A 27,271-nucleotide genomic window follows, 5' to 3' on the forward strand; every position below is an offset into this window, starting at 1 on the left:
CTTTTATCTCAGCGGCCTCAGCAAAACCACCCAGAACACCCTTAACTGTGGGTATTCCTGACTGACCATATCCAGCGCTGTGCTTACCGGTATTGTGGATCAGCTGTAGGAAAGGTGGGCGTCTGTGGCACCTTAGCGCCTTGAAGAGCGAGGGCGCCGTGTCTGCGCAACCTTCCTGAGAGGCCGGAGCTGAAGGTGACTGAGGAGGAGCAGCGGCGCTGTATTAGCGGATTGCGGGACCCCGGGGGCACCAGCTGCGTCAAGCAGAGCAGGTAGTGCTTCCGCGCATGCTCCCAGCGCGCCCGCTATCGAGAGCAGGAGGGGCCTAGGGTCGGGCAGGCCCAGGAGATCAGCGTCAACGTGAAGAGCAGCGTCCTTCCTATGAGCGAGTGCGGAGGCGGAAGAGGTACGAGAGCGTCTGCGCATGCCCGGAGGTTCAGCGCGACTGCCGGCTTAGCTGAGGAGACGCCGGAAGATCTCCAAGAGCGCCGCCTCGTCCACAGTGACCCCCCCTGCGTGCGAGCGCTCTCTACGAGGCCAGCGCCTAAGGCGGAGTCTGACCGGCCAGCCCTAGCGTCCTGATGATAACCGGACCATTGTGCTGAACTGCAACACAGCCTCGGAGGCGGGCGCCAAGTAAAGATCTGTGAACTGTGGCGCACCGACCGCCACGACAGTAAGGAGAGAGGGGGGTTGAGAAAGGAACGTGCTAAATCGTTCTGGGTGTAGCGCTAGTATCACAAATCACAGCGCTTAATCGAGTGACCTGATAACCCAGCAACGTTAAGTCCTGAACTGTGTCAGAATAAGCAAAGGGGGGAAAAAGAGTCACATGACCCCAACTTCACTTCTGTAGGCTTCTGACAAGTGGCTATTAAGCTAGAAATTAGTAGGGAACTTAACCTAATATCAGTAGAGAGCTGACAGGTCTTGCTGGAAGGAAGCTTCCCTCAGAAACTCCTAGTAATGGTTGTGAGAAGCTGTAAAACCAGTGGTATTCTTACAAATCACTCTGTGTGTGTAAGCTAACACAAAGTTAAGGTGCAGATAAAAGTATAAAGGGCATACCCCTGAATGTAGTAAATTAACCAGTGAATTGGCAGGTTGTATTGTTGAAGTATTGCTGACATGGTGTACTAATGTAAGTAATCCTGCATAAGGTGAAACTAAAGGGTTTCCTGTAAATTATCAAAAGAGTTACTTTTATATCGTACTGAAACCTTGTTATTTGAATGTGGTTTTCTGCCCTTTTTCCACAGCTGGAGGAGTGAAAAGTAATCTCTCTAGTAGAAGTGTAATGACTATTCCTAAAAGTAATTGATGTTGTAACTTGTATGATTTCAAATCCAAAGAGCCATATTATTTTTATAAAAGGTAACGGTATTTTTACAAACAAAGGTGTTGTGTCTTTATTTTAGTGGTTCATCACTGTGTTACTGTGGGTGAGACTTGTAAGTACTTAGCCAACGCCTCGAGTTAGCTGTAGACCACTACTGTGCCAAGCTACCATATGTAGGCTTGGGTAATCTAGGTCCAACACCTATCCACCACTTAAAATGTACTTGCACGTTGCACTATACTAATTCAACACTAATCCTCTATGGGTCCCGGAGTAGCGTGCTACCCGCCGAAAAAGCGCTTCGACGCCTCGTCAGGGGTAGTAAGCGCTTTAAAGGCAATTACAATACAACACAATACAAGGTGCTGGCAATTGCCGAAGTGTGCTTTACAAATGTAAATAACCTACAGCAAAACATACTGTTGTTTCTTAGTGTTTGTTAGTATGCTTCTTTGAACCAGTAAAACTTGATTTGGTTTTTTTTACTCCGGAAACGCCAAAAAGCTAATATTTTAGATCTCATTTCAGTAGAAACCCTTTGCAGCAGTTCTCCTTGGCATTCCAGGATAGATTACGGTTTTTGTTTAAGCCTTTTCTGCGGTGCAGCGGTGGCCGCTCACTGCTAGCACGTGCCAGTGGTGGGCACGTTACTGTGGCTGCAACAGATAAGGGCGCGAATCCGTGTTGACGCCTGTCCCGCGCGCTTCTTATCGAGACCTTTTTGCTGGCAGGAGCTCCCCGTCGTTCGTTGCTCTGTAACTTGTTCTAGAGACTCCTTATTTTCCTATTTTTGCTGCCATGGCTCCCAGATATGCACCAAACATCAGACGTCGGCTGCCTTGGATTTTACTGTTCACAGAGACCGTGTTTATAATTATATTTCTATTTTTGTTTACCTATGATCCCTCAAGAAGTGGAAATGGGAGTACCGTCGTTTATGCAGGTACGTTTACGAAACAGTTTCTCGTTAACTATGGATGCGCTCTTGGAGCTACTGAATAGGAAAAACCCTGTCAGATGTTCAGGACACGGACAATAAAAAACGTATATAGCGACGTTCTTGCATGTTTATTGGTCATTGTTCAAATCCATCTAGATTTTACTGCTCAGGGCCTGGGTCAGGGTTTCGAGGAGCCCAGCCATAGCGTTCACCCTGACAAGGGAGTCTTGTAGTTAGTGTCTTGCAGAAATTGTGGTGTTGTAGGATTTCTAGTACATTTTATTTGTAAGGGAACTTCAGATTGGTTTCTTTAGCATTTATCTTTTTTTCTCCTTATGGAACGTCATTTGCTTTATGTTATTGTTGGTATTAGTCTGTGCTGTGGGTATTTTTTGATGGGAAAAAACGACACCGTCTTCAATTTTTATGACGCTGCTATTCTAAAAATACAATAAAGGTTTTTTTTTTTAAAACGCTTATCCCTTTGCATTGCAAAATACTGTTCTCTGGGTCTATCCAACATGAGTACAGGAAGTAGTACTAAAGGGTAGCAAAAGTGCAGAGGGCACAGTCCTTTCTATTTTACTAATTGTGTAAGTGAAAGAGTACTACTTACTCCAAAATGTCTTTATGAATAGGCCCCAACGAATTAAAGAGTATCATTTATAACGTCAGTAAATACCTGAAAATCATTGTTGGGTACCCCTGCTGTATTCTAATATGCATACCTAGCTCTTATTACAGTTAATTTGAGGTCATAGTTTTAAAAATCTGCAAATGTGTCACCTTTATAATGACCTACTTAGTTGCATTCATGAAGAACATGATGAATATTTCACAGCAGGTCGCTTGAATGAACAATGTTTGCCTAAAATTAATAAGAAAAGGAATACCATGAGGAAATGGCTATTTTGATATCCAAGCGTAAAATAGCTGTGGGTTGGGTGTGTAAGGAAACTAGGGGTGTGAGTATTTTTCATTTCGCAGACCTAGTCTGCTGAAATAACACAGTTTTGCGCTTTGCAAGGTAGATGAAGTTGTCCAACTTCACCCTAGTCAAAATGTTGTTCTGCGCCCTGAATAATTTTCTCTGCTGAAATTCCAGGCTTCTAGTCCTGAGTAACAGAAATAAAATCCAATGGCTGCTGTTGGCCAAGCTACATGCTTCCCTTTCCCCAAAACAGAGAGTCTTCCGCAATAGGAAAGGGTAAAGGCTGAACTCGTTAGTACATGGTTGACTAGCAGCTACAGTGTGACACCCTGTCGACCTTTCAATGCACCAAGATTATTCCCACTACAGCACAGAGCCTCTGTTTTTTAGTGTTTTTTTTGTAAAACTTCCAGAGCTTCGTTCTTAGAAACATATAGTATTTGCATATAGGGGCTTTCAGACAGCTTTCTTCATTCATTGGTTTGTTAGTGTGCCCTTCAAACATTTGTTCCGCCCACCACAGCCTAGAGTATGGGGCGGGATGGTCAGCTCACTTTAACCATTGCCTTACCTCTCTGAGAGTGACAGCATTCTGTTCTTGCACAGCGTTCTCTTTCACACAAAAAGTAGTCCCCTGATACAGTTTTACAAAAACCATCCAAAAAGTCCAAGTCGACAGCCATAGCCAGACTTTCAGGCTGTGTCAGTGTTTGTAAAAAGTAAGTGAAGTTGCGAACCGTCAAGCCTCCCAAATTCACAAAGTCCGTTTCTATTGTATTGTGAGTTGGATCAAACGTCAGCCCAGGTGGTGAGACAAAAATGACAATGTAGGACACTGATGTTTGGAGTCATCAGACAGGCTTCACAAACTGCTCTATTCTGATTACCGACTTGATGAGTTGAGCTGTTTTGTCAATGATATTTTGGCACAAGATGAGCGCTATCAGTTCTTTTCTTTCTTGAATTAAGGATAAACCAATAAAAACACAAAAAAATGGTAACTGAAATGATTAATGTGATTTATGGGGTCAGAGGTTGCAGTGAGTCACAGCTAATACCAGTTAGAGCACCACTCACTCCCTCTGTGGCATCTGGCTTTCACAAATAATATTGATATTGTGTCTTGTTTTTCCTCTCCTACATCACATTCATTGGGCAAGAAAAATCAAATGCTCATAATTTTATACACCTTACATCTTAGCTTACAGCTTGAAACACACTGCCTCTCCAATACTGAAAAGTACTGATACCCATCTTCTCCCGACTCACTATATAAAACCAACCTCCCTTAAATTCTCTCTGCCAATAGGCCAACTGGCCCCATGCCCCTTCCAGATCTATCTCTCTCCTGAAGTTAATGCTGTCAATCTAACTGTCATTAAACATCATTCCACCACTGAGTACTTATCTGTCCCCTGCTGCGTTCCTATCCCTATTATATTTTCAAGTGCCTCTACTTCAGAGCATAAGCCCTCTGTAGAACACCTTGCCCTCCCCCTGCCCCCCTCTGAGCTGGCCTGACTGTCTAGAAACCAAAACCAACCATTGTTTAATATTAAATCTTGCAAAGACTTCTCCTCCTACCTAATTCTAATTCCTCTCTGGCAAAGCATCCAGATCTGTGACTGGGGGTAAGTGACTGAAAAGTTTCAGCGCTCCGTCCATCATCTCCTTGTGAAAGCATCCTGCTGACCCATTACACCAGCACCAACAAATATTCCAGTCACTCACCGCCCAAATTGTAAATGGCTCGTCCAGAATTGTACATATCAACCTCTTATCCTAGTATCCAAACCCAAAGCCTACTCTAGGGAGGGTGAGAGTCAACCAAAAAGAAATGGTCGGTGTGCAGGAGAAAAGCAGAAAGGACAAGCTCTTCCAGACATATTACGAAAACACTTTTAACCCCGTCTCTTCCCACAGGGAGTTCCAACCAATCTCGTGGCTGTGTCGCTGTTTGACTCCACCATTCTCTCAAACCACCTTGGAAATTTGGGTTGCCCTAAATTCCCCAGCCAGCCACTGGCCAAAATAGTGATGTCACTAGTTTCACTGGTGCTAGGGGGCGGGATATCTTGAAGGAGTGTCCGTGGTCATTGGACAATAAAGAGCAAAACATGTTTATTTTCCTGCAGTCTGTGCTCTGTGTCAAAGGCGGACTGACTACAGTAAAACAAGCATTTTCAATGCAATAGGTCTCGCATTTGCGAGAGTTTAAGCTATTGGCATTCTAAACGACAATGTATTTTATTTATTTGTTTTGATAATTAACACTTAAATAAGTGGCATTGTCATTTACAATGTCAATAGCTCAAACTTTTGTAAATGCGAGACCTATTTCATTTCAAAGGAGCAGCCTGCATTGTCCAGGGCTACTTGACAAGTGAAAGCGCGCATGGCACACTGAATGTTGCAGGAAAGCATGTTGTGCCTGCAGTAGGAGAAACTCATTAAAGAAAATAGTGCCTACAGACGAAATAAGACATACCGTGTAACAACAGAAGGAAAAGGGCTAGTCCTCAAGGGAGGTTACAAATGAAGACAAGGCACTACTAAGGAGGAACTAACAACGCTATTAATGAATCAGAAGCTAGCGTTTACGGAGGACAATGACACAGGCCAATGAAAAATATGAGCGGAGAGTGGGCAGGGCTTCAAGTCCATACTCCAATATATCATGCCTCGCAGAGCAGCGCATGGGCTGCCCAGGCTCGACCTAAAAACGCATCAGATAAACTGCTTCTAGTTCTTACATGGATATCTTGGTTACCTGAGACCTTTTCAGACTGCAGAAGAGATTATTTTGTAACTTGAATTTCCTCACACTGGGGTTCAGGAGTGCGAAAGCAGCTGAGAGCATCCTATCATGCCATGTACAAAAGAGGTGGATGGTCTCCAAATTCTGAAATGTGATGAAAATAAATATTTTGTGGTCGAAACAAAACCAGGAATAATTCATATGAATTTGTGTGATGCATACACGATTGAAACTGCTTTGAAGTAGTATTGAAACTCCCCAAAATATTGCATTCTGCCACATATTTACGGTGTAAATTGTATTATGTTCCAAAACCTATGTGCAATCTGCTGTGGGTTTGGGGTATACAGGACAGGGGCGCTCAAACAGTGCATTTATAATATGTGGCGATGGACAAGAAAAAATGGTTAAACGGTGCTGCCAGTGTAGAGGAGAACCCTAAAACCTCTAAAAGGGGTTTGGGCGTAGGATGCCTTGACACCAAGAAAATGTTCAACAGGTACTGGGCACACGTATAGTTAACAATTCTGATAGTACAGTAGTTAGAGACAAATACGATTGACACCGGTAGTTTGGTAAAGCCAGTATATGATGCTTTATGTAGTTCTTTTTTCTTCGCATTTTGGACTACTTCGTCTCCATACCTTCCACTCTTTTCCATCCCTCCATTTATCGTACCATCACCGTTACCACATCACGCACCGCGCCGCTTGCAGCCCTGATGAGTCACAGGCTTTGCCCTGTTGATGAAACACGTGTCGGCTGGCGTTTGTAAAATCTGAAAAAAGAACTAGATAAAGCATCACATACTGGCTTTACCAGACTACCGGTGTCAATCGTATTTGTCTCTAACTACTGTACTATCAGAATTGTTAACTATACGTGTGCCCAGTACCTGTTGAACATGTTCCAAAACCTACTTTGCACAAATACTGTTGTTTGCATACAAACATGCCCAACAAAACAATGTTCAACCAAAAGTAATTGCTGATTTGGAAGGTACGGGCTACCAAAAATATTATTGGACCTCATCTCGCCATTTAGGCCTCCATTGAAAATGGCTGGTATATACTGAAATTGTGGGCACTGGTAACACCAGGGGAGACGGTGGGGATGGAACTTAGTCCATAACAAGCTTGGTGTAAGCAGGTTCACTAAGTAATGAGGAACTACTCAGTGAAATTGGTAATTCAGTGTCCGATTACCCTGATAATTCTTCATTTTGTCCCATCTGCTTTCTGACCCACCTCCTCTTATAATCTTAGCAGACCCTTTACTGAATATTTCCCATTTAAGCTGCCTCATTCTGACACTTATTGCCTACCCGTCCTCTGCTTGTCCTCCTAACTCAATTTATCTTAGCTACCACTCCTTCAGAGCATTTCATCTCCTCAACCCACCCCCCATCTCCCCTCCATGAGCTGCCTGGTCCACCCACTAACAAAAGCCAGTAGTCCTTTAACGCTTAACCCGTTGGCTGCGTCGATCATTCAGCTCCAGTGCTGAATGTTTGAAAAACGGGTGGGGCAGCGTCAGCCAACGGACTTGCGCAGCACTACCAAGGTAGTGCACGCGACGACCGTTGGCCGACGTTAGCAGCCAACGGGTTAAACATGACAATAATACTGTACTTAACTTAAGAAACTCGTCTGCCAAAGTTTTCAGTACCAAGCCTCTTAATCTTTTTCCCAGCTAAAACACCCTTTCCCTCAAACCTACAATTTATGCCATAGCAATAGCCAACTGACACAGTCATAATTACTGACTATGTATTCCCCAATTCCCTCTCAACTTGTCGCAATCATGCACCTGTGTTTAGCTACCCAAATGTACCTTCTACCTTCTCTCCTTGCTGCACCCTTATCCTTAGACATCAACCTTACTACCCCATCCCAACACTCACAATGAATAACTCACTCCCTACTAAAACAGACCGATTTTCTTAATTTCACTTAATTCTCCCATTCCATCTTTAGGCAGGCTACGCTTCAGCCAAAACCCAGACCCAAACCCTTATTTACCTTTGTTGACATATGTCACCACTGTCTGACACACATCCACCTGCCCACAAGGCTCCTATGTCAAACTACTAATTTCTGATGGTCCATTCCCATTTGTACTGCTTCTTTTGTTAGTGCCTGCACCTATCTCCAACGTGTACTCTTTCCTCAACCTTAGCTGGCACCTGATTGGTATGATGGCGGGCGGATTAATTAGCCGAAGAGGGAGTGATGCATTCATCATTTTAGCCCTTCATCTGCCTTGTCCGGAAGATAGAAGACTCCATAATTCACCACCAGACTAATAGATCTGTTAACCCACTTTTCATATTGTTTCCCTTCTCCCAAGCCCGCTACACCCTTTATGGTTCTTCTTATATCTTCCTGGCTATCTAGCAGCTGCCTCCCTGTCCTAAAGGAAGAACATCTTCTCAACTAGACCACCACTTCTGCTGACCCTTGTAATGTCATCCATTGATGTCCATTCCTATGCCTAAGCAACCGTTTATGTTTCAGCTGCCTTTTCCTTGAGTTTAAAACTCCATCTCAACTCACCAGCACTGTGTTCCATACCCTTATAAAATGTAACATCCAGTAGTAGTCAACACTCTGATATCCACCAAATCACAGGTCATAATTGCTGATAACTTTACCTATATCCAACCCCAGCCCTTGCACATGTTTCCTTACTCCAATCTTCAGCAACTGTGCCCTATTTTCTAACTGTAAACTTTCAAGGCTATTGTCACAAACATAAACGGCCATCCACACTTACTCCTGATTATCACAGAAACATATTTCACCCACCGTGGCCATTAACACATTCTGATTCTCACTACTCAAGCCCCAGTGTCTTCTAAATTTAAAACAGATACCCAGACACACAACAATTGAGTATAAGACAGTGTGTCCGTGTGGACACATATACACTTTGAAAGATAAGCCAACAAAAATGCAATAAGTTTCTTGTATAGTTTGGAAACAGTTCGGTCTTTTAATTCTCAAGCAATCCAGCCGACACGTGTTTCGTCGCATGTACACCCAATAAGTTACAATGCTTCCTCTTTTAAGCAATTCAAAAAGCCTCCATTTTGCATCACCATCTCAGGAGGTTCACTGTACTCTAGTGGGGGTAAGATTTCTCTCCATTACACCCACTAGACCCAAATAGCCAGCATTGTATGGCTCCTGTTCTGGATGCCATACAATGCTGGTATGGGCTGTACCTTCTCTAGTATTCCACATCCAGGCTGCCTCTGCTTCCATTGGCCTACCGAAAGGGAAGGTCTGGCTAGTACTGTTTGGTTGGCACTGTGATTTGGCTGCCAATATACCACATTCTACTGCTGGAAGGCCTCTTTTACAGGGAAGTTCTTCGTATCAAAGAAGAAGTCAGTAATTTATTCTTGTGCCCTCTGCTTCGGCTCCTAGTACTTAATAATTCGGATTTGTAAAGCGTGAACATATCACATATTAAGGGTTTCAAGGCGCTGACGGCTGTTGGTGAGATTAAGTGCGCTATTACCCAAAGTCACATGATGCTGAGCTGAGCTTCCGCTGGCTCTGGGAATCCAAACGTGAGTCACACACTCCAGAATCAGTCACTCTGCCCACTGCGCCACACCTCTCCCTGTGCCTGAGCCAGTACTGGTAACATATGGCTAGAACAGAATTATCGGCCCTGGCAACTGTGCTATTAGGTTCCTGGACACAAGCAGATACTGTTCTGCAGCCTCTTTTACTAGGTTTAGCATGACCTCTCCCTAGGCATAGCTGCAAAGTCTGATGGCAATCGACTCCTCTCCCCAAAAAATGGTTCTGCTAGTACAAGGTGAAATACTGAAAGAAGAACTAGATAGTGGAGGGGAGGGGGAAAGGGAGTGGGAGAGAAAAGAGACAGCAAATATGTCACAGCCTCGTCAAGCATGACTCTCTTGGGGTTCAGGCCTTTGGTGATAGGCTTTTCACAGACTGGCATTCTCAGGGAGATTAGGCACACAGTAAGTGTAAATAAAACAGATTTATTGACCGCCATTGTGAGAAGTTGGCCTGGTATGTGATGTTCACTATTCTAGTGAGCACCTTGCACCAGTCCAAACAACCCTTATGGTGATTGGTTGTAAGTCAACCTAATAGACCAGCTCTCCTAGGGGTAGCATGGACAAAAGCAGTCTTAGGCTAAACTCAAAAGGGCATGTGAAGCCAACTGTTTTACCATATGCAATCCTTTTAATACCAAATGAAAGGACACCACACAAGTTATATATTATAAAAATATATGTATTTATTACTAGAATAATCCTCTGTACTCTTTATGAGGGCAGAAGCACAAGCGTTAAACAAAAGAACTTAATAACATACAATAAGCTGCACAATTATGGATAGGCCCTGGTGGCCCGTAAAACCATATATTAAAATAGTGGTATAAGAACCACGTCACGAACAATGGTAAGGCCTAGGGCCTTGGAAATCGCTGGGGCTACACTGGACTAACAGCAGTTAGGTCGGGGGAGACCCACAGGATGCGGGTGCAGTGTCTAAATGCACACGCGTGCACCAATAGAAGTCAATGGTGCGTAAAAGTTAGAAAGTTGCAGATTTGGAAGTCTTCCGACTGGACTAGAACTTAACCACTTTAAACTAGGACACTAGGGATGTAAATCTCTACAGGAGCACCGTGATACTCGTGTTACCTCACCCACAGGAAGCGGGTGCATAGGTGTCAAAGTGTGTCAGGTTTTGTCGTGGAGTTCTATGGAGCCTTGGAGAAAAGATGCTGCAGGCGACCAGGAGAGAAGAGTCCGGTTGGATCCAAGGGCGGATCGGAGATGTAGAGTACCTGAAAGCAGAGGGGACAGAGTCTGGGTCACTAGCCAGTGACCAGAGTGGAACCAGGAAGGAACCAGGCGATGTCGGCGCAATCAGGTGGTTGTCCCGAAGCTTGTCTCTGCTGCCACGTGGACCAGGAGGCATCGACGATGACCAGGAGCTGGGTACGGACTGTCCCACAAAGGCTCTCGCTGTCGGCGGTGTCGGCTTCCGTATTAGAGTCAACAAGCCTTGGCAAAGGTATCCCACACAGGAACTGAAGAGGGCTTCTTACTCAGGCCAGCAAGGACTGAGGGGCTTCTCCTTCGTAGGGAAGCAAGGGCCAGTCTGGAGCAACCAGACTAGCAGTGTAGATTTCGGATTTCGTCGTCACAGAGGCCACTAGCCAACGGGCAAGTGACCGGACAGACGCTTCGAGCAGGAAAATGCAAAAGGGCCCCACGCAGCACTCAGTGAGTGTGGAGGGGTGATCTTCGATCAGTTGATGCTCGGGGCTGGGGCTTCTCAATCCCCAATGCATAGCTTCAAGGGTGCTTCGGAGGTTGCACAGGAAGCGTCTCACAGTCTTTTCAAGATGGCTGGTCCCACATTACACGTCGCCTCCACGGGTCTCAGCTTTGCTGTGGCTTTAGATCGGGCTGAAGGAAGTCTGGAAGTCCAGGTCTTGTCAGCCTCTGTGGTCGGGCTCCGGCGGGAGCGTCGGACAAAGCAAGTCGTTGAGCGCTTGATGGTGCCTGTTTGCACAGGATGGCCACTCCTTGGCCACAAGGGAGATTCTTCAGTATCTTCTTGTAAAGTAGATGGTAGAAGGTCCAGAGTTCTGTTTCAAAGTTTCAGTCAGGATAATCTAAAGTCTAAGGACACAGCTCCTACCTTTATTCCAAATCAAGGGGCTGGATTACCTGCTAGGTCCCTCCTGTGGGTGGGACCCAGGAAGTGGCTGGTTACACCCCTTTCCCTTTGTCCAGTTTCACGCCAGAGCTGGGGCTGGAGTGCCCCAGCACCGGTTTGAACTGACCTATGCATGGGGCACCTTGTGCGCCCCAGGCATGTCTCGTTTCTTTCATCCCTCCCTGCCTCAATCCACTATCTCCTGTCTGGGGTGGTGCTAGCACCTCCCTGTGACAGGAAACCTTTTGTCCAAGCCTCCCGTGCTGGAAGGGCTCCCAGCAGCAGGAGGCCAGACTTGTGTCTGTGGCAGCAGCATCCATTTTGTGATGCTGGGGCTCTGGTTGATTTGAACCGTGTTTAAGGAAAGTAACATGTCTTCTCCCTCTAGAAGGGTGGAATGCTACCCCCGTCACCAGAACTGGCGAGGGGGTAGTATTCCAAAGTGTATGACACCTTACACGACATGTTTTGATAAAGCCAAACCAAAGTTAGCAATAACCGCGAGGATTATAATGCACTTAAGAGTATATGGTATGGTAATATCATAGAACAGCTATAAGGACATGGTTCCGAAAGCTGCAGACCGGCTCAGCTCATGCTAGAGCACCATCTCACATAAAACCAAGCACTCTGCCTTCAGGATTGTTAAGGCCTGCCATAGGAGTGACTTATAGGTGCATATGTGTCTATATGTAAAGGTAGATATAGGAATACTATATCTAAGCAAGGGGTGATTACACCACCTTGCCCCAGCTGAGTGATCAGCCAGTTGTGTCGAATTGGAAGGCCAGCCAGGGGTGGCAAAAGATATGCTGCAGCCCCTGGTAGGCTTTGGATGCACCTATGCCCTGGGTGCCTATGGCACACTATACAGGGGCTGATAAGGTGACCCAAATACCAATTGGAGATGTACCTAGAGTACATGGAGTCCATTTTACAGTGAGAGCAGATAGCCTGGGGTCCTGATTAGCAGGATCCCTGGCCAACTAAGTCGAAAACCAGCTAAACACAAGGCAAAAAATCTGGGGTAACCATAGTCAGATATCTATCCTCCTACAATCATCAACAGACATCAATATGTTTGCAATAATCAGACAGTACAGAAGGTTTTGCTTACCAGCTTCAGAATAGCGGACTACTGGAAGTCCATGTCACAGCTGACCAAAGCCCAGCTACTAGCAATCCTGGAATCAATGGTAAATTAAATGAAACACCCAATAGGTGATGGGAGGATGCTTGCGAAAAAGTCTAATCACTGGCAATCGCTCCGGGTAGCATTCCAACCACCCATTGTTCTTTTGCCCGTCATACCACCTCAGACTTGACCCAGCCATATGCAAATCTGCCAGCCGCGGCCGTAGTGGGAGTACCGGCCGGGCGGTGACGTGGGGAGGGTGGGGGGTAGTAATGTATGGATTACAGACTTTAACAGGTAAGTAAACATATAAATACATAAAACGAATTTCGATGCATGCACTGCATCACCAAATGCGATGCAGTGCGCGCAACAAAATTCGTTTTATGTATTTATATGTTTACTTACCTGTTAAAGTCCGTAATCCATACATTATTACCCCCCACCCTGCCACTCCCCCTCCCCATGTCACCGCCCGGCCGGTACTCCCACTGCCGACCCCGGCTGAAATCTGCCTTGACGGTGCTCCAATAGGAACAGTCCAGCCTGAACTGCCAAGTCAGGTCCTCCCTGAACTGGAACACCAGCAACCCACAACCTGTTTTATCCTGATTGGGGCTCATCAGTCGAGTGTAGCTTGTTTCAAGTGGCACAGTGAGCAAGGACCCAAGTGTGGCGTACCCCTTACCACTTAGGGCGGTATATCAAACTCACATACTGATTGAAATGATACGGCAAGAAGTAACACCAATGCAGTGCAGAAAGTTGCCAGGCACCTTTGTAGGGAAAGTCCTTTTCTTCAGTAGCACCACTGCCTACAGCACTCTGGAAGTCCCACCCCATATACTTTTCCAGCCCAGTATCCTCCGTGCCCCAGTTGCCACTGGCTGGTCTGCCATAGTCTTACGTAGATGCATCTTACAACTCTCCTTCACTGAGATTGCCAAACCCCCTGTTTATGCCTAACAGTATACTGCTCAGACATGTCAGGGACAGACCCCATACCTGGCCATGTTTGCATTGGCATTTTCCTGTCTCTTTGAGAAATCCCCAGATTAGTACATGTTCTTCCCATGTTTCTGCAGACGCTTAGTATGTTTGCCAATGTGGGAAGACCCACTTTACTGTTCTTGGGAGTCTGGTATTATTGTTCAATACCTATGAGACGGTGAACTTAGTGAAAAGCGACTTCCAAATCTCTTGAGCCTGCTTGACAACATCTTGCCTCATGGCCAGACTAGCTTTAGTGGCCACTACTGCACTGTGGCCACCAATCTAAAATAGTGCAGCACCCTGATATCCTTGGGATTTGGGGACAGACATTATTATATACAAAGACCAATCCAATCCCTGAGGGAAAATATTTCCAGATTAGTCTGCCTTTGTAATTAATTATTTTTATTAAACTTGTCTTTGTTTTGCTTATAAACTGTGGCAAAGACAGACAACAGCATTGCCACAGCAAGAAGGGCAGGTGTACAGCATCGTCATAGCAAATGCAGGATTGTCTCCTCCGCTTCCCCGTACCCCTACTTAAAAGAGGAAAAAAATCACTAAAGGAAGAAGGGCCAAATATAACATCCCTGGGGTTTCCATTAAGAAACAAGTCAGTAAAGTAATGCGGTCAGGCTCATGCAAATTCATTTAGCATGGATAACAAGCACTGACAACTATGCCTTTTATTAAAACGTGGTAGAAATTGTGTCTTTCTAGCTACCCTCATAGATCAATATGGAAATTAGTTCAGGGCTTTCATCATCTGTGGTGGGCAAGACATCTCTGGAGAGATGGAAAAACACGTGGGTTCCATCTAGTGTCAAAATCCGTACATTATCATGACGAACTTTAGACAGTGATCCCATGGCCAGTATGTTCCATAGTAGGAGGTACCACTCGGCGATGGAAGAAAGTGCCTTTTTCCCCAGGATGAGTTTTGCTTCCACAAGACAATTCCACATCACAGTTCAGTCTGTTATACATTGGTCCTTCAATCAGGATGAACATAAGCCTCGAATGACAACGAAGATCTAACCTGGAAAAGAGCACCCTAGGATTTCCTTCAGGGCCACTAGGACTTCTTCCTAGAAGGGGCCATTAAAGGGGCAGGGCCACCAGATATATTGGGAGTCTTCTAGCATTCCACGGCCTTTCCAGAACAATGGGTTAGAGGTAGTGAGGAGCCCATGCAGTTTAGCAGGATGGAGATACTAATCAAGTATGCCTTTATAATAGAACCTCTTCCCAATATTATGCCACAGGAATCCAATTGTTTATCAGGGATAGCTCTGCTCAAAATGTCCCTTATATTTTTTGGGGGTGTAAGAACAGTTGCTTTTCTTTTTTAATTTAAATTTATTACAGTTGTTCATTTATCGTGGGCATTGTCTCAGATGTTTGCAAAGCACTCGAATATGTAGACCTTGCAGACAGCACCAAGTTAATGGGGGCGTACAAGGAACTGTACGTAGGATTTAGATGAGTTGGAAGTCAATTACGTCAATGAAAAAGTCACCGGTATTGGAGTCACAGGTTAATGTGGTTACATCGGTCAAACGCGTGAATGTACAGTTTCCAGGTGTAAGATTGGCAGTTCCATAGGATGCCCCTGGGTCTGTAGGGCTTGGTCTTTATGAAAATGCTCAGCATGAACCAGAGTGTCTGGGATATTTCACTCACCTGATCCATGAAGGGCATAGTAGCCTTTCGGACAATCTCTGCAGATCAGTGTTGAATTTGATGTCATTGTAAGCTCAGCTGCCATTTAGAATGAATGACTGAACGAATAACAAGACTGATCAGGCACTGATCACCTCAGGAAATGTCTTTTGGTGTTGGTCCTAAAGGAATCTAGAAGAAGAGAGTTTTCAGAGCAGCCTTGAAGCTGGAATAGGTAGGGAAGGCTCTAGCCTGTGGAGTAAGGGAGCTCCACAGATCAGGTCCTGCCACTGAAAAAGCTCTCTCTCCCCTAGATTTAAGTTTTTTTCTGGGAACGATGAGTAAGGCGTGATTTCGGCTAAGCAGAATCTGCATCAGAAAATAGGGCTGGTTCTAAGGTTTAATGCGAGAGGGCCAAATTGATTATAACATATGTGCATCCAGCACACCAGTTTAAATCTTACCCTATCAGCAACTGGGAGCCAGTGTAGTGAGGAGTGGAAGGAATGTACTGCTAAAGTGTGCCCTCTATAGTCATGCTATTGATATATAGGCTTCTGAGGTAATCAAGTCTTGAATGAACGTTTGCCCATATTACCAACCGTAGTAAAAAGGAAGGGGAGAACCGTTTTTAATTTTTTTATGTCTTGCCTAGACAGCACATGCGCTGCCTCACAAGACATGCTATTTCTACTGTATGGACTGCCCATCCGTTTCGATTTGTTCCTTCATGTGGCTTTCGAAATTACTTTGTTTTCGTTGGTGAATGGTGTACATTTGTCCCTCATTTTTGCTGTTTTGATGATCCCTGGAGACTGGCCCTGTTACATAGATCACTTCACCATTGGCCGTATGAGTTAGTTTTGGCGCACTACTTTTTCTTTTGCCTGGGCGTGTTTGACTTTCCAAACGCACTCAGCAAAGTGCTGCAAATCATGTCCTTATCTTGTTTTCCACTGACTTTGGTTTCACAAGAGCTTTTTCAGCCGTAGGCTATGTTGTTTTTCATCCTATAACCTTTTTGGTTTCATTAGCTCTAATGTCCAAGCCATAAATTATATACTTACTTAATTAATTTCATTGTATTAATCTTTAGTCGGTTTACACGTAGACACCATAAAAGTACACAAAAAAGACTGACATAATTTACATAATACAAATTGTAATATAACAATTAAAAAGCGACAGAATCACGTCTCAGTGCCTTCTCCTAATAACTGAATATAGGGATTTGAGTATAACACAGGCCATAAAAAATATGAAACAAAAACCTACTACATGGTCCACTATGTTAGTGTTTATATTAGCCTAGTGCTCTCTTACATGATTCGATCAGTGCAGTGCACAAAAGTCTTTTTTCGGCTACATGAAAAACCCTGAAAACTGCACTCGTGAGAGCACAGATAAAAGTAAGGGAATTCTCTTGTGCATCGGATATTATCTTCCTAGGTAGAGCAGTCTTCAAAATACCCTAAGGTAGTGTGCTAAAATTATGGAGCGGACATGGATTGCCATGGTCGCACAGCAATTTTTTTTTAAAACAAACCACCACAGTTAAAAAACATCCTCGTTTTTAAGCTAAAGTAATGCATTATAAGCTACTCTATAATCATTAATGTGTAACCTCTTAATAATGGGAATAGAATGCTTTTTGTATACATTGAATAAAAATCGAAAACATTAAAAAATGTAATGTAGGATGGCCAGACCTCCCATTACATGGACAGGGACAAGAGTCTAAGTTTACTTGAAAGCCTAATGGGAAGTTTAGCAGGTATTTTAGTGCCTTCCCTATGGCGAAAAAATAGTTTGCATTCTCAGTGACCCATAGGACTGGTCCCCGTGGAATGATAGGCTTTCACTCTGGATTTGCTGGACTCCCTCTTCATTCTCTCTGCGTGCACAAACTGGAACCAGCAGGCCTGCAACTGTTTTTTACTAACAGTGCTAGAGTCCCATGGGTTCTCCAACAATTGATTATAGCCTATCTTGTGCAAGCATGAATCAATATACTTCAACCATGGAAATTTACAACCATTGTCACAGGAAAGGCAGTCTTTTATGATGTCTTTCGTAAGGGCTCTCCTTCTGTATTATGCCACATTGCAAACCAAAAAAGCAGTGGGCGGGCATTAATATAATCCTTGGCATAAGGGATGTCTAGCTCACTGTGAGATACAAAACTAGAGCTAGAAATCGGCACCCCAAGATCTTCCTACAGAATCTATGTTCCTCAAGTTGGATTTGATGACAATTCTCAATTCCATAGACCTTACACCATAGGTAGCAATGGGGAGGCACTGTGATCTGTAGATCTGGACTAAGACTCTCCCTTTCCTGGGGCGGGGTAAGTTGAGTAACAAGCCAATTACTCTGGAAAGTTTGCTCCCCCTGTTTGCTATATGTGTTTTCCAAGAACCACTACCGCTGAAGGTCAAGCCAAGATAAGAAAAACTGCTTGTGCAATGTAAACTAGAGTCACCCACTTTTAGGGATGATTTATTATATTTTTTTGGGCCGCAAGACATAATAAAGGATTTGGTAACATTCGTTCCGAAGTCTAATCATGCCATAAACTTTACAAAGCCACTTACTAAAAGAGTAGGCACCTTTTGAGTAAATGCCATTAGGTCGGTGTCGGCAGTGTATAATTGTGCAGGTAAAACTGAACCCTGGATTTTCCGGACATCAGGGGAATTGGTAGTTAAAAAAGATTGAAGGTTGTTAATGTATAAAATGAATAAAAGTGGAGCAAAAACACAACCTTGTCTCACACCTCACAGAATGTCAATGTCCTCTGACACTTTCCCGTTGGTATTAATTCTTATTCTTGCTTTCATACTTCTATGCAGGTATGCCAAAAAGTGCACAAGTGCTTCATCCAGGTCAAGGGAGATTAAAATGAGCCACATCTTTGAGCAATTTACACTATCAAATGCTGTTGATAGATCCATAAAAGCTAGGTAAACTGGAGATTTTGTGACAATGGTATATTTCCCTGTAAGTAACTTAAGGTTAAGGCACTGCTCTAAAGTGCCCATGTTGGGTCTAAAACCATGCTGACTGGGATGCAGTATTAACTTCGCTTTGGCCCATTCATTGATGCGGTTGTATAAGACCATACCCAAATTTTGTGAGGTAGTGTCGATTAGTGAAATGGGTCTATGGCATTTGGACAAAAAGGTACTATAATGGAAGTTGACCATGAAGTAAGAACAGGGGCAAAGGCAAGGTATTGTATACGTTCAGCAATAATGGCTCCCACTTAATGGAAGTGTAGTTTAAGAAGACGGCCAACAGTAGTATTAACCTATTTACATTGCGCCTTTGACAGCGTGATTATTTGGATATGAACATAGAGATAAACAAGCTGTTATTGCTCCGTTTATGGAAATGGAAGCAGCTTTAAGTTGCATGCTTTAAACTTTGATGCTTTCTTTTAGGTTTCAAACATTGGTTAATAAAACTAATTTCAAGGGATGCCTCTGTGCTCTCCAAATGCGGCATGTAATGTGAGGTTACTTAACAATATATTTGGCAAGTAGACAGTGCAATACCACCTCAGCACCACTGCAGCACTCCTTCTGCACCAGACAGTGTCAATCAGCACCACTTCAGCAGCACCAGCGCTGCACCGCCTGAGCATCACTCAGCAACACCTGAGCACCACTACAACACCAGTACAGCACCACCTCAGCACCAACTTAGCACCAGAGCACCACCTCAGCACAAGCACAGCATCACCTCTGCACCAGTGCAGCATCACCTCACCACCCGCACAGCACTACCTTAGCATCAGTGCAGCATCACCACCTCAGCATCAGAGCAGCATCAGCACAGGATCACTCAGTACCACTGCAGCATCACTCAACACCACCTCAGCATCAGCACAGTACCACCTCTCATCAGTGCACCATCACCAGCGCAGCACCAATTTAGTGTCAGTGCAGAACAACCTCAGTACCAGTACAGCACCACCTCAGGACCAACACAGCACCATCTCAGCATCAGTACAGCGCCACCTCTTCATCAGTGCACCACTACCACTACAGCACCACCTCAGCATCAGTGCAGCTCCACCTCAGCACCAGCACAGCACCACCTCAACATTAGCACAGCCCCATCTCCGCATCAGCGCAGCACCACTGCAGCATCAGCACAGTGTCACCTGCAGGGCTGGACTGGCTACTGGGCGTTTTTGTGTACTGACAAGCTGGGGGCTAAATTCACTGAGGCGGGGAATGATTTCATTGATGGGGACCTGCATTTGCTTTGGAATAAACAAAGCAAAACGAATGGTTATAAAGCATACTTTAAAACCATTAACAAAATCAGCCCCCAGCTTGGCAGTACATCAAAACGCCCAGTAGCCAGCCTGGCCCTGGCGACCTGAGCACCAGCTCAGCACCACATGAGCACCAGCGCAGCACCACGACCACAGCATGACTCAGCACCACCACAGCATCACTCATCACCACCTTAGCATCACTCAGCACCACCTCAGCATCAGCACAGCACCACCTCAGCATCAGCACAGCACCACCTCCTCATCAGCACAGCACCACCTCCTCATCAATACACCACCACCAGTGCAGCAACAGCGCAGCACCAGAACAGCTCCACCTCAGCACCAGCGCAGCACCACCTAAACATTAACACAGCACCATCTTAGCATCAGCACAGCACCACCTCCACATCCGCTTTTTAGGTTTTGCCTGGCGAAAGCTGCGCTCTGCGCAGCTTTTTCGGGCAGGCGAAAACCTAATGAGTATAGTAGGGGAGACAGGAACGGCCCCCGTCTTCCATTGGCTAGCTCCATAAATGGAGGCTAGCCATTGGAAGACGGGCCTGTCCGTCAATGCCGGACCAGATTCGGGGGCGTTCCCGAGAATTTTTGGCTTTGGCTACGTCACGCTACGTCAGCCAAAAGCCGGGAACGCCCCCGAATCTGGTCCGGCATTGCCGGCACCCGCCTTCCTGCTCGGGGCCGGGAAGTTTCGTGAAAAACACCCAGAGCGCTTCATAGCGCTTTTCTGCCCTAGCGAGTGCTCACCTCGCTTTTTTGTAATTAAATTGTCCCCTGGCAGGCGCCCAGGGACCTTGCCGCTATTGTTTATTTTCACCTCGAGGGGGCCCACCCCTCGGTGAATTCACTCCCCGCCTGCAGTAGCTGAGATGGGCCGCCGCGCTGCCCGCGACGACCCGGAAGCTGAGGGGGCGACCCGGAAGTCCCGCTCCCCCAGCGCGGACAAGGAGAAGCAGCTGCACCCACCGGCAGGGCTCCATGGTGGAAGAGGAGCCCCGCTGCCGCCCGTGAGAGCACCCGGCCCCAAGAAGCGGGACCGGGTGAGGAAGAGCTGCAGCGTCCAAGTACCGGTGAGTGCGGCCGCAGAGAAGGGAGGGGTGCCGGGACACGTCCATTACCCAGAACTCGCTACATGGACGCGCGGACCAGATGCGTCTTCTGACCTTCTGACTCAGGTGAGAGCCATCCCGTCCACCCGATGCTGACCGCAGTAGCCCCTTATTATCTCTCTCTGACCTCATTCTTATTTTCCCTCCCAGGTCGCCTCGAATAGTTCTGGACGCACCCGTCCAGTACAGTACTCCCACCTTTGGCACGGGTGCCCTGGTCGTTTACTGTACTTTTTACCACGTGGCCGACTTTGTATCCAGTAGTCGCCACCACGGTAAGACCCCCTGCCACTGTCAGTCATCACGCCGCTCGCACTCTCGTCCTCTGATAATCACCCGTACTTTTTTTCTTTTCTTTAGTCTTCCGAAGAGCACCTGGACATCCACAGAGCGCAGCAGGTGAAACGTGCATCATTTTACATTCCTTCCGACTAGCGGTTCTTCTCTGATTTCCTCCCCCCCCCCGCCCTCCTCTGTGAATTGTATACCTTTGTGGGGTTCTTCTTGTGTTATTGACACACGATATTAATATCCTCTTTCTATGTAGACTCGACTAAGGTCTCTCCCAGAGACTGTTTTTAGACCATGCACTACTTGAGCTTCTTACATGTCACTATATGACACTATATTACCTTCTCCTACCACTCTCCAGTGTCACCTGCGTAACTGCCTTTATTCATTCTCCAGTGCGTTTGTGTGCTTAATACACGTATCATTACGAACTCTCGTCCTTTTCATTTACGTGACCCCCTTCTATTTGCCTGTAACTACGCTTGGGCTCGGGCTTGCAGTGTGTGTGGGGGCTTGCAGTGTGTTGGGGGGCTTGCAGTGTGTGTGGGGGCTTGCAGTGTGTTGGGGGGCTTGCAGTGTGTGGGGGGGGCTCGCAGTGTGTGGGGGGCTTGCAGTGTGTTGGGGGGCTCGCAGTGTGTGGGGGGCTTGCAGTGTGTGTGGGGGCTTGCAGTGTGTTGGGGGCTTGCAGTGTGTTGGGGGGCTTGCAGTGTGTTGGGGGGCTTGCAGTGTTTGGGGGGGCTCGCAGTGTGTGGGGGGGCTCGCAGTGTGTGGGGGGGCTCGCAGTGTGTTGGGGGGCTCGCAGTGTGTTGGGGGGCTCGCAGTGTGTGTGGGGGCTTGCAGTGTGTTGGGGGCTTGCAGTGTGTTGGGGGGCTTGCAGTGTGTGGGGGGCTTGCAGTGTGTGGGGGGGCTTGCAGTGTGTGGGGGGGCTCGCAGTGTGTGTGGGGGGGCACGCAGTGTGTGGGGGGCTCGCAGTGTATGGGGGGGGCTCACAGTGTGTGGGGGGGGCTCGCAGTGTGTAGGGAGGCTCTGTGGGTGTGTGGAGGGGCTTTGTATGGCTGTGTGTGTGGGGGGCTCTGTGTGTGTGTGTGTGTGGGGGGCTCTGTGTGGGTGTGTGTGTGGGGAGGCCTCTGAGTGTGTGTTGGGGGGCTCTCTGTGGGTGTTTGTGTGTGTCATTTGCGAGAGATAAAGCTAGTGGCATTGTAAATGACAATGCCATTTATTTATGTTAAAAAAAACATAAATAAAAATATTGTCAAGAGCAATGCCAATAGCTCAAACTTTAACAAAGGCAAAACCATTGCATTGTAAATGCTTGTTACTATTTGTTGTCAGTCCTTCAGGTCGGCACGGGTCCCGGACTGCTGGAAACTGGCGGTGGTTTCTCCATTGCTAAAGAAGGAAAGCCTGGATCCCGTCTGCCCAGCCAACTATAGGCCGATCTCCCTGTTGCCATTTCCAATTAAGATTCTTGAGAAACTGGCTACAAAACATCTTTCCAACTTTTTTGAGACCACGGGTTGTTTGGATGTTGCCCAGTTTGGCTTTAGATCAGCCCATGGGACAGAATCGGCATTGGTGACTGTTTTGGACGACCTTCGGACGCGTGCCGACCAGGGTCAAGCGGCCTTTCTAGTGTTGCTCGACATGTCGGCCGCGTTCGATATGGTCAGCCATGCGATCTTGATCAGGAGATTGGCGGAGGTTGGGGTATCCGGCCGGGCCCTTGACTGGCTGGTGTCTTATCTTGATAACAGACACCAGGTAGTTGCACTCCCACCCTTTAAATCAAACATCAGGAGGGTGGGACAGGGCGTACCTCAAGGGTCGGCCATTAGACCCATCCTATTCAATCTTTACCTCCGCCCCCTGATCGGGTTGGTAAAATCTTTCGGCATAACAGTCACCAACTATGCCGATGATACACAACTTATCTTTTCGTTTGAGGGTAAGGAGGCGGTATCACAGGAGGTCTTCCATCGTTGCATGAGCACCACGGCAGAATGGCTGGGTAACAACTCCCTTCAAGGAGGAGCTACGCTAGCAACCAAGATGGCCGCATAAGCTCCCGGCTCAGTCGACCTCCGTCGCTGGCGGGCCTATCCTGAAATTCATCCTGACCTCCCGCCCGACTCCCGTGTGTCTGAATCGTTGCTGAGCCCAGGGGGGCAATCTCGGAGTTTTTATTGCTCTTTTTGACGAAGTTACACCGTCTTTCATTTTCGGGCCTACTCCAGTGTGTGAGCCGGGGCCTCGAGTACTGACCCAGCCGGGTTTCAGTTGCACAACATCAGCCGCGGGTTCCAGCCGGAGTCCGGTCTCATCGGAGTGAAACTTATTCTCGATCCTGATGGTGGTCTTTGATCCCGGCGAATACTAGACAGACGGCGACGAGACCTGATTGCTGCGGTTGATGGGGGGCCAGGTCCCGGGACCCTGTTGAGTCTCTCGGGGTCCGCGGGTGGGGCCCCCGTTCACGGCAGCGGTGTGAAGAGCGCCAAGCCTGCAAGTCGCCCGTTGCCACCGTCCATCCCGCTACTGTCTGTCTCCCCGGAGTAGCCGGCCTCCGGGCTTAAGGATCTGGTTTGTTATCGTGCAAGCGGAGATGGATCGGACGATGTGTGGACCAACACTGGGGACCGTAATGGCCGCCATCAGGGCTCTTCACCTGCAAATGGAGGCTGCTCTCCGCAAATTAACTATAAGCATCGAGACTGTGTGTTTGAGGCCGGACTCCAGCCCTGTGTTAGGCCTGCAACATACGGTGACCCCCGCGAAGCTTGATCTACCTCGAGAGGAGAACCCCGAACATGATCAAAACCTGGTGCCATTTGTCTATGCACGACTACAGCGGTACGTTACTGGAGCCCCTGAACAGCTAGCAAGATTGGCAGAGTCATTGCCCGCGCAGGACTCATTTCTTCCTTCGCTTCTGGAGACTTCCATTACTACTTTTTGGACTGACTTCCGTGTATCTGGTAGCCTTCGAGACTTAACCTTTTTGACCCTTTCAGAATATATTGATCTCCTATTTCTACAACGTTTTGACTCTTTTGCTATTATGTCTGTCCTACTGGATGGGGTTTAAGCGATGGATCGTAAGGGCCAGGGCTGAATTTGACTGTCTAAGTTCGGTACAGTGACTTTCTTTTGGCTCTGCTGGGTTGTATCCGTGCAAAAAACACAGTTGTTTTTTTTTCCGGAGTTTTATATAGCGGGAACTAGAACCGAACCGAATCAGTTATCAGAGCGCTTTACATAGCACCAGTTACGTTACATGAGGACACACTTTCATTTTTTAGGCACGGGGAGATTAAGTGATTTGCCCAGATCACAGGGGGTTTTTGGCGTCGTTACCGAGACTCGAACCCAGATCCCCAGGTCCGAGGTCAAGCGCCTTAGCCGTTAGGCCAACCCCTCTCCCTCTCTGTCCACAGTTGATGGACAGAATGTAGAACAATGTCATACATTCATCCCAGTACAAGGATCTCGGCCTAAATCCATCGTTTTTTTTGCACTCCACACCACCCTGGGTTAGACACTGGCTATATTCAAATCAACTCTGACCCTGTGCCTCATGGGAACAGTCCAGTCCGAACTACCAAGCCATGTCTTTCCCAGACCGGAATCAAGCATCCAAGGACCGGTTTCTGGCTATCAGCCTTCATCAGCCTGGATAGCTTGACTCCAGTGGTGTGGAGAGCCTGGGACTCACGTCTGAGCATACCCAGCCCACTCGGGGTGAAAATTGCAAAAAACACAGTTGATGGACAGAATGTAGAACAATGTCATACATTCATCCCAGTACAAGGATCTGGGCCTGAATCCATCGTTTTTTGCACTCCACACCACCCTGGGTTAGACACTGGCTATATGCAAATCAGCTCTGACCCTGTGCCTCATGGGAACAGTCCAGTCCGAACTACCAAGCCATGTCTTTCCCAGACCGTAATCAAGCATCCAAGGACCGGTTTCTGGCTATCAGCCTTCATCAGCCTGGATAGCTTGACTCCAGTGGTGTGGAGATCCTGGGACTCACGTCTGAGCATACCCAGCCCACTCGGGGTGAAAATTGCAAAAAACACAGTTGATGGACAGAATGTAGAACAATGTCATACATTCATCCCAGTCCAAGGATCTGGGCCTAAATCCATCGTTTTTTTTGCACTTCACACCACCCTGGGTTAGACACTGGCTATATGCAAATCAGCTCTGACCCTGTGCCTCATGGGAACAGTCCAGTCCGAACTACCAAGCCATGTCTTTCCCAGACCGAATCAAGCATCCAAGGACCGGTTTCTGGCTATCAGCCTTCATCAGCCAGGATAGCTTGAATCCAGTGGTGTGGAGAGCCTGGGACTCACGTCTGAGCATACCCAGCCCACTCGGGGTGAAAATTGCAAAAAACACAGTTGATGGACAGAATGTAGAACAATGTCATACATTCATCCCAGTACAAGGATCTGGGCCTAAATCCATCGTTTTTTTGCACTCCACGCCACCCTGGGTTAGACACTGGCTATATGCAAATCAGCTCTGACCCTGTGCCTCATGGGAACAGTCCAGTCCGAACTACCAAGCCATGTCTTTCCCAGACCGGAATCAAGCATCCAAGGACCGGTTTCTGGGTATCAGCCTTCATCAGCCTGGATAGCTTGACTCCAGTGGTGTGGAGAGCCTGGGACTCACGTCTGAGCATACCCAGCCCACTCGGGGTGAAAATTGCAAAAAACACAGTTGATGGACAGAATGTAGAACAATGTCATACATTCATCCCAGTACAAGGATCTGGGCCTAAATCCATCGTTTTTTTGCACTCCACACCACCCTGGGTTAGACACTGGCTATATGCAAATCAGCTCTGACCCTGTGCCTCATGGGAACAGTCCAGTCCGAACTACCAAGCCATGTCTTTCCCAGACCGGAATCAAGCATCCAAGGACCGGTTTCTGGCTATCAGCCTTCATCAGCCTGGATAGCTTGACTCCAGTGGTGTGGAGAGCCTGGGACTCACGTCTGAGCATACCCAGCCCACTCGGGGTGAAAATTGCAAAAAACAAAGTTGATGGACAGAATGTAGAACAATGTCATACATTCATCCCAGTACAAGGATCTGTGCCTAAATCCATCGTTTTTTTGCACTCCACACCACCCTGGGTTAGACACTGGCTATATGCAAATCAGCTCTGACCCTGTGCCTCATGGGAACAGTCCAGTCCGAACTACCAAGCCATGTCTTTCCCAGACCGGAATCAAGCATCCAAGGACCGGTTTCTGGCTATCAGCCTTCATCAGCCTGGATAGCTTGACTCCAGTGGTGTGGAGAGCCTGGGACTCACGTCTGAGCATACCCAGCCCACTCGAGGTGAAAATTGCAAAAAACACAGTTGATGGACAGAATGTAGAACAATGTCATACATTCATCCCAGTACAAGGATCTGTGCCTAAATCCATCATTTTTTTGCACTCCACACCACCCTGGGTTAGACACTGGCTATATGCAAATCAGCTCTGACCCTGTGCCTCATGGGAACAGTCCAGTCCGAACTACCAAGCCATGTCTTTCCCAGACCGGAATCAAGCATCCAAGGACCGGTTTCTGGCTATCAGCCTTCATCAGCCTGGATAGCTTGACTCCAGTGGTGTGGAGAGCCTGGGACTCACGTCTGAGCATACCCAGCCCACTCGGGGTGAAAATTGCAAAAAACACAGTTGATGGACAGAATGTAGAACAATGTCATACATTCATCCCAGTACAAGGATCTGGGCCTAAATCCATCGTTTTTTTGCACTCCACACCACCCTGGGTTAGACACTGGCTATATGCAAATCAGCTCTGACCCTGTGACTCATGGGAACAGTCCAGTCCGAACTACCAAGCCATGTCTTTCCCAGACCGGAATCAAGCATCCAAGGACCGGTTTCTGGGTATCAGCCTTCATCAGCCTGGATAGCTTGACTCCAGTGGTGTGGAGAGCCTGGGACTCACGTCTGAGCATACCCAGCCCACTCGGGGTGAAAATTGCAAAAAACACAGTTGATGGACAGAATGTAGAACAATGTCATACATTCATCCCAGTACAAGGATCT

At 46.9% G+C, this 27,271-nt stretch overlaps 1 protein-coding gene across 1 annotated transcript in view; it reads left to right on the plus strand.

Moving 5' to 3' along the window:
• Window positions 1-2,107: 2,107 nt before the first annotated feature.
• RHCE (Rh blood group CcEe antigens) overlaps window positions 2,108-27,271 on the plus strand; it is a 292,091-nt gene continuing 266,927 nt past the window's right edge. The window contains exon 1 of the mRNA XM_078682715.1: window positions 2,108-2,282. Coding sequence (XP_078538841.1) covers window positions 2,138-2,282 — 145 coding nt within the window. The 5' untranslated portion in view covers window positions 2,108-2,137. The remainder of the gene's footprint in view (window positions 2,283-27,271) is intronic.

The sequence above is a fragment of the Lissotriton helveticus genome, chromosome 3_1, assembly GCF_964261635.1.
Source record: "Lissotriton helveticus chromosome 3_1, aLisHel1.1, whole genome shotgun sequence".
In the NCBI taxonomy this organism is placed as follows: Eukaryota; Metazoa; Chordata; class Amphibia; order Caudata; family Salamandridae; genus Lissotriton; species Lissotriton helveticus.